The sequence below is a fragment of the Neltuma alba genome, unplaced genomic scaffold (genome assembly GCF_004799145.2).
Source record: "Neltuma alba isolate B1F8T4 unplaced genomic scaffold, ASM479914v2 tig00001961_pilon, whole genome shotgun sequence".
Classification (NCBI taxonomy): domain Eukaryota; kingdom Viridiplantae; phylum Streptophyta; class Magnoliopsida; order Fabales; family Fabaceae; genus Neltuma; species Neltuma alba.
In genome coordinates, this window is record NW_021632687.1 from 20,398 (window position 1) to 31,099 (window position 10,702).

Here is a 10,702-nt window from a genome sequence, read left to right on the forward strand (position 1 = left end):
TTGATACGGATAAACATCCAAATATAAAACTAGTCTGCGTATATATTTGGATTATGTTAAGTCTATCCTAAGGATGAGCACTCCCAGTAATCCATAAGGATAAACATCCAAATTATGAATGTTTATCCTTTATGATAAACTAAATTGATATTTGTAAAATTAGAGAATTATATATATATATATAATCACAAGTTATTTATCAGTAATCAAACACGTATTTTTGGTACATTTTTCAACATAACCTAAAGTACAAATATTTTTGTATTTTGGGCTTACAATGGGTGCGTGAGTTATAACAAATATATATATATATATTTCCTATTTGTTTCAAATATATGTTTCAGATTAAATGTCATGTACATTAAAACAAAATGTTAGTGATAGAAAGGGATTGATGGGTGTGGATATGCTTACATGATAATCCACAATTGTCTTCCCCTTTTGTTTATGCGCTTCAAAAGCACCCTCATGTGATCTCCCCACACACATGCATCTATGATTACTTCCATGATTATATGTAGTTATATCAGAACCATAATTTTAAAATTTTAAAATATGAGGACTGCAGATATAATTTTATGCCCATGTTTTTAAAAGTAATATAAAGAATATATAGTAAACAATAAAGTTCGAGTTGTTTTAGAATGTATTAGAACATGTGTACACATAGACACAATTTGTTTACTATACCAACTATAAAATAAACAATTGTTTAGATAAATCTGAATTTTTTTTTTAAGAAAAAGGCAACCTCAAATTTCATGTTGCTTTCCCAAACACTTCCAATGAATATAAAACATTGAAGTAATCATAAGTTGGATAAAATTACTTTACATTGATTCATTATTTCCCAATTTTCAGTCCATAAAGAAGATTACATATTAATAATACAAGTTGCTCATACTATCTGAAACAAAAATAAAATGAACGATGATTGTGAACTTGTTTTATAAGGGCCAAAATTTTAAGTGAAGTTTGATGTGATAGAAAGTGAACAATAATTGAAGGCACTAATGCAGATGCTTCTGCTCTCTCTCTCTCTCTCTCTCTCTCAGCACTTCCCAAAAGCCTCTTCTTTTCTTTTCTCATCACCCGCGGCGAGGGGACACTGCAACTTGCCATCATTTTCTTTTTTTTCATTTCTTGAGTTTTAAGCATTCGATTGTTTTAAACCTTTTAGGAACTGTTCAGCAATTTGAGCCTCTATTAATTATATTATTAAATTGATTTCCTTTATTTTTAAATTACGATTTACTATTCATTTCATGTTTTAGAATTTTCCCTGCTTCTGAGCGACGTTCAACTCTTGAAGAAAAATATAAAATTAATGAAACAATGAATCTCCTATAATTAATTTTTAAACTGCAGGAGTGCTTTACAATATGGCAAAGATCCCAGGAACCAAGATGCACAGAGAAGCAGCTTCATTGAAAGCGAATATTATTTCAAATCTGATCTCAATACCATAAACTTGCAGTATAAGAAGAGAAGTTCTAGCATTCCTATCACTATAAAACAACATTGGCTGCCATATCATTTTGTATCTTTTGAGATGGACATGTCTCCCGTGGTCCATTCTGATGATAACAGTACATCTCCATGAAAACTATATACACTGATAACTCACCCTGATAACTCTTCTCAGAAAGGTAACGACTCAAATCAAGAAAAACATCCAAGCACAAAAGCCAGGAAGCAAATACGAACTGTGAACAAATTTTCACTTGCCTCCATGCCCTAGCAATCTACTCCACATTGTTTGAGAATTGGACCGGTTTGCTTGGGTAAGAAGGGATCGATCCGGACCCAAATCAATGAGAAGATTGATGCTAGAAGAATTGACCAGAGGACAACAATGGTAGGAGTCCTGTTTTGCCTTCCCATCAGACCTTTGAGGAAAGGATAGAGGTGAACAATAACCCAGAAGGAAAAAAATAGCTTCCCAAATAAGGGTCCCCAAGAGCCAGAGCCATTGTTGATGGCATCAGAGATTCCAGCCACAACTCCCACCATATTCAGAATTATTAGAGTGGTGGGTGGGATGAGAAGAGTGGTCCACTTGAAGAGATAGAGCTCCCCAAACTCAGCATCCTCTGCTGCCTTTGCTGTGACTGTGAAATTGGTATCCACTCCAGCAAGAACTTTGAGAAGACCTTGAAAAACAGCAAAAAGATGGGCAGAAACACCTCCGATGACCCAGAATTGCTCATTACGCCACCAGTCTGTAATGCTCACCCCACTCCACCGAAGCTCTAGGACACCAGTTAAAATGATGGAGATAAATAGAGCCATAAACCAAACGCTAGCAAAGTTTGTCAACTGCACAAGAAAAAAATTCAGTCAGAATATATGTATGATGTATCTAATAGCAATATTACCTGTAATCTGCAGTAAATAATTTACTCTACCAAGCCCATGAAATGTTGGTTGGCTTCTAAATAAATTTACTAAAAAATATAAGCATATTCTAAACCACTGACTTATCTTATTGGCCACAGATATTTATGGACCAGTCCCAACCTGAGAATAAGTGGTCAATCTGTGCATTGTATATTATAATCATAGTGGCAATGAAGTTCATTAAGTATTCTTATAAGTCAAATTTAATAATTCTGTACTTACAGTAGGTATGATGAACTTTCCGGTCAGAAGACACACAGCTGGAATTACACAATATGCAAGTAGTGGGATGGAGGTGAATGGGTAAACAATGGTGTTAGTGTAAGCCAGCCTTTCTAACCATTTCAATTTTCCCCCGTAGCCATACCACAATGGGCAATGACGACTAAGGCATATCTCAACAGAACCAAGAGCCCATCTCAGAACTTGGTGCAACCGATCTGATAGATTTATTGGAGCAGATCCTTTGAAAGCTGCTCTCTTTGGCATGCAGTACACTGATTTCCATCCTCTGCAATGCATCTTAAACCCTGTCAAGATATCTTCTGTAACCGAGCCATAAATCCATCCAATCTGCAGTGTAGACAAAATTGTCAAGAAAATATGGTTTATTGCTATTCATGGAACTCAAAGTATCTATAATCTGGTATATAAATTCCTGATAAACATTAAATGCATTTGGCATGCATAAATGTTTTTTCATCAAAACCCATTTTGTTTTTCATCTCATCACAAAAGGAGCGAGCTCAGTGTGATTCAGGGGATTACCTCTTTGCCCCATTCATTTTTCTCTTCATAGCCACAGCTTATGACATGAATGGCCTCCTTAATCAATGATTGGTTATTGATGCCTTCTGGAAGCCCACCATCTTCCATCAAAGTAGAAGCAATGAAAACGGGTGACTGCCCAAACCTTTTCTCAAAATTTTTCTGGGACATCAGTGATGATTTCTCTAGCTCATCGTAACCTTCCAACCCTTCTTCAATCTCTTCTAGATTGAAAACAGGCCCAGATCCTTTTCTAACATAATTCTTCCCCATCATTTTCTTCTTCTTACTGTATAATTTGCTAAAGATTCCTCTTCCTGATGATTTTTTTGACTTGGACTTTCTTGATCCACCGCAGCAACAGCAACACCATGAAGGCCAGCAGTCACAAGTCATCTTTGGTCTCTTCTCAGATACTGGAGGATCATAGCCATATAAAGCCTGCCTGTTGAAAACAGTCCCCGTACCAACATATACAGGACCTTGAATTCCATCAAGGCCTTTCATATTGATCTATAACCACAGCAGCATTGAAGATCAATGTGAAAAGTCAGTGGATGAAATGCGTTTTATACATATTTGACAAGTTGAAGTTTGGAGGAGTGTCTTACATCGAAGAAAACAGTATTGCGATTGGCATATCTATCATGGCGATCAATACCATCAAATCTTTGTGGAAATTGAACATAGCATATCTTCTTCCTTAACTGAGGATCCATTAAAAAGCACATGGCTTCTCTAACAGCCTTGCTATTGTTGATGTAGTGGTCACAATCCAGATTCAACATGAAAGGTGCATTGGTAAGCACAGCAGAAACTCGAACCTTTTGAGGACACACAACACCGAAGAGTTAGAACAGCTTTCCTAATATTATGGATATTAAAAATTAATCAATATAATGTTGTCTTATTACTCACCAGAGCATTCATGGCACCAGCTTTCTTGTGGTGTTGATAGCCGGGACGTTTTTCACGAGACATATACACAAGTCGTGGCAGTTCCTTGCCTTCCACATCCAGTGCACCACCACTTCCCAAATAGACCTGCAAAGGAAAGTCACTTGAGACATATCAGCAAAGACCCAACTATCCCAATCATTAAATCTTTTCCCCAGTTCTTTATTATTATTTTTTTAAGCCAAAAGATTCCCCAATTCACTAAGACTATCCTCTTTTTCGAGGAAAAAATGCCCTTATGTTCATCATATTTCCTTCCCCCCCTCCTTAGAGGACCTGATATTCATAAAAAGGCAAGGTATTTCCTCTCTTTATGGTTCCTTAATCACCAATTCATGGAATGCATGCCACACTGGAAACAACTGAAGTATGTAATCACCAAACCTGAATCATTCCTGGATGATCACGAGTATTGTTTCCAGGCCATGGGGTACCATCCTGCATCACCCATCCCTCTTCTGGTTTCTTCTGAGCCTTTGCCACCAAAGCATTAATTTTCACTTTGAATTCTTCATATTCTCTCTGAAATTGAGCATAAACATAAATTGCTTTTAAGTTCTTAGTATATACCACAGTAGAACATAAAGAAGCTTTCTAGTTCCAATTATAGACATGCCTTCATAGCCCTACGCTCCTTCACAAAGCTGGCTTCCACCTTATCTTTCAGGTAATCAATTTTCTCAGAGAAATAGAACTCTGGAGCCCTTGGCTCTATGTTATACTTTTTGCAAAAAGGAACCCATCTCCTCGCAAATTCAGCAGTTTCTGAGAGTGTATCAAAAAGAAGCATAGATGCACCATCATCTGATACATAGCAGCTGACCTTCTCAACAGGGTAATCCACAGACAAGATTGATAGAACTGTGTTTGCTGTTATGATGGGAGGTTCCTTCAAAGGGTCAACAGTACTCACAAATACATCAACTGGGGCTAAACGGTTTGGTTCCCCTGCACGCTCATACCTTATGGACAACCGGTCCAGGTAAGTTTCACGAGTGATAGGGAACCATTTGGGGAATTGATCAAGTATCCAAGATAAGGCAAACCAGATTTCACAAATTACAGAGATAAGCCATAAGGGAAATGCATCATATGCTGGAGTCAAGATACGGAATCGGAAGAAGAACATAAGTATAATGAGCCGCATGACAATGACTATACGATATGGGTTGATTAGGTTTGAAGGTATTGGGACCTTACGCCACAATGGCTGCCTAGCTTCAGCCAAACTGCCAAGTGCCATAAATAAAGAAAAAATTAGTGTCAGGAAATAAACAACTTTTCTCACCAACAACTATAAGGAAAAATAGTCAAATGCCAACAGTTGAACTTGTGAATTGGTGTTAATTCCAAAATGGTCATTTATAATAAGAATTGAAAAGGAGGACTGATGCCTCATTTCTTTGATTGATGTGGAATACAAGGAGAAAAAGAAGGCTGGTACATCAGATGATGGGTTCTTTAAATCATGGAAGGAGCAATTGGGAGAGGACCACTTACAAGTAGTCGTCTTCTTCACCTTGGTCATCTTTCCCTTCATCTTTGCTCACTAGACCTCTCTTCTCTTGCCTGACTTTCCATTTCTCTACCCTTTCTTTCCATTCTGCATTGCTGTAGAACTCTTTATCACCCTCAAAATCCTTACCAGCAACTACAGAACAGGAGACAACTCAGAAATGCATATATTATATATAGGTAAAAGAGAATACCCCACAAAGGATCATGTAATGTAATTAGGAATGTAGCATCACAATTCATGGATTCTTTCCAAAATATATATAAATAAAAAAGAGAAGAATTCATACCACTTCCAGCGGTAGAGAAAGCTTGTCCATTAGGTTGCCACTGATGATGATTAGAGTCTCCAGTATCCTGTAAAAATCACAATATCTTCAGAGTCCCCTTTATTGTTTATATTCAATTAACTGGTACAGCCAAAATAACATAGCTCTTAAAACATCATCTGTAAAAATTTAGTGCCGATTTATATAGGGGAAATTTAATTTCCCAAGTACCTGAAAAGTTATTTATAAGATATTTGGAAATAACTAGTACGAAGTTTATAAAATTTGCATATCGCTTGTGTTCCAAATAATTTAGGGATTATAATTTATATTTCACATATACACAGATATATATATATATATATATATTTCCAGTTCCTCGGAAATTAGGATATAAATGCACCAAACACCACCTAAAGGAGGACAAGAAGGCCAGTCTCAGCAATTATAACTAGGCTGGCCAGACTCCTTTTTTTTTTTCTTTTTTTTTTTGGTAATCTTTTTGGTCATATCACCTATATGAAACTAGTTACATTATATGGCAGGTAGAAACTAATTGGTGTTGTCTTAAAGGAATCCTACCAATGTGTCAAGAAATATTTCATTATTTTTTTTTGCATTGGAAAGTTGCGACACATCTACTATAGTTGGACTTGGAGAGATTAGAATCATAAAAGTCTCAGCATGTTTGCATGTTTTGAAAATCGCATGATCTTTGATATTTCAGGAAATTGAGACTGTTATTCAGAAGGTCTCTTCTGCTATGACTACTACCATGCAACAGGCTTCTAACTGCTTAAGTAATGAAACAAAACCTTACTAGCTAAAAAAAAGATAGCACAACACAACATATCGTCTATATATATTCTATCTTATGCAGAGATTACCATATGATTAACATCATGCTGCTTGTCTGTTTCATCATGTCGACTCTTAATCTGAAACTCATCATCAAAATCATCAGCATCAAAATTGTCCTCTTCGTCCCCAATCACTCTAGGAGAACCTGCCAGGAGGCAACTTGCGTAAGTTATGTCCTAATGTTCGCTAACAAAATTAACTTATAACAACCAATAATGAAAGAAATCACAGGGTTATGCTAACCTTTGTGACGCTTGTAGCGAGTATTACATTGAGGGCAGCACTGGCTCCCTTCACTTCTTTCGTACTCATAACAGGGACGACAAACGGGAAATCCACACACATGGCAAGCCACAAACAGCTCTCCATCTTCCTTGTATCCAATGTCATCCCCACAAACACGACAAACTTTTGATGAAGGTTGACGGATGGGAGGCCGATGCTGGCAAAAAAGGAAAACAAGAATATGGTAACCACATATAAGAAACCAGCATGAAACAAACCCTTTCTGTTGTGCAAGTTTTTCACATAATCAAAACATGCAATTAGAACCATCAATAGTACCTCATCAGAGTCATTGGAAAAATGGGAATGAGAACCAGTGATTAAGCCAGCCATGGTGTTTGAGGCCATGGCAAGCAAGAAGGGACGCAGCAGAATACAGAGAGCAGGTGGTAAGAGTATAAGAGAAGTGGGTTTTATAAGACATTGTAGGTTGAGATGGGAATATCAATGTCCAGCTTGTGAGCGAATGTAAGATCATCCACCAAACCGTGAGTTGGGAAGTCGTGGGTTTGAGTCTAAGAGACGTTAGGTCAGGGAGCGATAGGTGGGAGGAATTTGTAGTTTGATATTTGCTTTCTACGCTTGCTTAGACTCAAAGAAGGCTTCTTCCTAGATCGTAATACACAAACAAGAAACACAACTATACAAGTAGAACATACAAGCAGGCTATGATGTCGTGTCCCCGCGATTAAGAACCTACAAATGCCAAACGGAAAATGTAATTTCTAAAGGGGAAGGGGAATGCTCACCGATGATTGATCCGCAGCCGACAGGAAGAAGAGGAGCTCGCCATTTTCGATCGTTACCTGAGAGTGACATGCATGAATGGATAGCTTTTTCCCAGAGGAACGAACGAACAAGTAGTATGTTAGTAGTGATGATTGAGTAAGACGAGAGAAATTGATAACAAGATCCAAGACGGAGGAACTTCAACTATTCCCCGGGAAATTCTCGCCAATTGAGAGTAGGCCAAAATATTCCCGGGAAGAAAATTACATCTTAGGCGAGAAAATTTAATTAAACTCATTTGCAAATAAATTGATTAAATAGACTGAAATGTATGGTATATGAATGTGATGATAATTTACAAAATCATTAATAATAGCATATATAATATACTCTGTATAATTAACTAATTTGAGTAGATTAAATATGTCGGTTAAATTAAATTAATTAATATGATATGTTTTTTTCTCTCCTATTTGAGTATTATTGAGAAAATATCAATATGTTTAATTTGAAAAAAATTGACAAACATATAAAATAGATCATATATATGATTAATATTAACTCTTTAATTAGATTCTACATTAACTATTAACTATCAGTATATTAATATAAACTGGATAACAAACCATACCATCTCTACATTATTACGAATAGTATAGCCTAATTATGTACGGCAGCCAACTGACTAGCACTTAACTGGTATGTCTACTATTTGTTGGCAAAAAAAAAGTATCTATATATTATTAATAGAGAAAAGAAAAAGTTTATTTCAACGGTAAATAATTCAAATTTGGAGCACATGTTTATCTATAAAGTGAATAAAGAATTTAATCTGCTACAAGATGAAATGAAAAAAAAAAAATCAATAAAGAGAATGAGAGAGGGAGGGTGATATGGCAAAGAAAGTGAAAGGTTGATTTCAAGTCTTAATCACATATTTATTTTAGTTCGGCAAAAAAAAAATTTGTTTATTTTGGCGAACCACAAGTTATAACTAGAAATTAATATGGCCATTCTAGAAATTCAGGTGGCCCAATGGGCCGAATATAATCAGGCTCCCTGGTGGCCCCAAAGAAGTTAAACAGTACTTACTGGACTCCTTGTGATACACGTATATATATATAGATCCCAAGCACTCTTCATAATGCCTTCTTTGCTGCATCTTTGAGAGATTGGATGGCCTTGAATCTCAAAAAATAATTAGGAAGTCAATGGTCTTCAGGATGGAGTCTAGTCTGGGGAGTTGCTTGCTGGAAACTTTGGTTTTGGAGGAACAATACAGTCTTCTCAGAAGATTTTGTGAAACCAGCAAACCCTGCTCTTGTTATTATGCATACCTGGAAATTATTTGTGCACATAAATGACAGATCCACTGTGGGTAATCAACCAACATCTAGTATCTCGGTTACATGGCAGACGCCCCCAGTAGATTGGATAAAGGTCAATGTAGATGGAGCAATGTCAGCTTCTTCTAACAGAGCAAGTTGTGGCGGGGTGATAAGGGATAAGTGTGGGAACTGGATTGCAGGATTTTCTCAGGCTCTTGGTTCGTGCAGTGCTCTTGAGGCGGAGGAATGGGCTGTGTATGAAGGTCTTAAATTGGCTTGGGATATGGGGTTTAAAAAAATAATTCTTGAATCTGACTCAAGAAATGTGGTTGACATGATTACGGGAAATAGGAACAAGTATATCTACAGCCTTGTCATTACTCAGATATTGAATTTGCTGAAGCTCCAGTGGGAGGTCAAAATCTTGAATATTTCTCGACGGCAAAACTGAGTTGCAGACTCGCTTGCAAAGGAGGGGTTATCCAAGACCATCCTCTTGGCTACTTGTCCTTTTCACCTGAGACGCGTTGTGTCTGAAGAGTGCTTGGGATCTATATCCCCTCCTATTTAGTTTTGTATCTTGTTTTGGGCCTTTGCCTCCTTTGTACCCAAAAAAAAAAAATTATTGCGTGATTTTTATATTTAATACACGTAAAATTTCAGTATAATTATTAATTAAAGTTTTAATTTAATGCACAATATATATTAAAAAGTATTATTATATAAAAATAATTACAAAATCTCAAAATGTGTATAAAAAATATTGATACTAAGATCAAATTTTTAGTGAGAATTGTTTTGAAATTGCATGCGAAATATTACTAATAGTTTTTCTTATATTAATATTCAATTATAAAGAATGGAAAAAAATTAATACTTGAATTTAATAGAAAGGACTTGATTCTCTTTGAATAAGGTTGAAGTTCAAATTTTATAAATAAAAAAATTTCATCGGGAGATTTACCCAACAATAATTAATTAAAAATAGTAGAATTTTGGCCCAAAAAAAAGAATAGAGAATGGGGAAAAATTGGAAATGATGGGAATTCAAAGCAAAAAATGATAATTCATGATGTGGCTTGAAAATAAGAAGGGAATATTAGAGTCTGGAGTAGCAGACTATATTAAATATCAAATTCCAACAAGTAAAATATTATGAGGACTCTTATCCTTGTGTAACACTAGACACTATTTGTACTCCCTTTAGTTCATAATATAAGATGTTTATTAGAAGAAAATTGTGATTCAAAAACTAAAATATTATCAAGATAATTAATGTAATGTTTCAAGATGAGATATAATAGAAGGGTAACATTGAAGACAACTTTATTATTTTTTAGGTATAAAAAAAAAAACTCTATCATTTTAGGACAAATTTAATGATTAGACTTCTATTTCTTAGTATGTGATAAAAATTAACCAACTTCTTATATTATGGACCAAGAGGAATACCTTGTTTGGTGGGTTTATTGTTGGTTTTATGTGATTGAATGACCATTTGATCAGGGATTGAGTTTAGGCACCGAATTTGAATTGTCCAATTTTTTTGTTGAAAAAAATTATTTTGATAGATACGAAATTTAAAAAAAA

At 35.6% G+C, this 10,702-nt stretch overlaps 1 protein-coding gene across 1 annotated transcript; it reads right to left on the reverse strand.

Moving 5' to 3' along the window:
- Nucleotides 1-1,420: 1,420 nt before the first annotated feature.
- On the reverse strand, nt 1,421-7,443 carry LOC114714574 (cellulose synthase A catalytic subunit 4 [UDP-forming]-like). The gene is made up of 12 exons (XM_028899321.1): nt 7,335-7,443; nt 7,014-7,212; nt 6,797-6,915; nt 5,931-5,997; nt 5,626-5,776; nt 4,742-5,354; nt 4,510-4,647; nt 4,087-4,212; nt 3,780-3,992; nt 3,169-3,681; nt 2,623-2,973; nt 1,421-2,319 (listed from the first exon to the last, which is right to left on the reverse strand). The coding sequence occupies exons 1-12, from the start codon at nt 7,401-7,403 to the stop codon at nt 1,738-1,740; spliced, it is 3,141 nt and encodes a 1,046-aa protein (XP_028755154.1). The 5' UTR covers nt 7,404-7,443; the 3' UTR covers nt 1,421-1,737.
- Between the last annotated feature and the right edge of the window lie 3,259 nt (nt 7,444-10,702).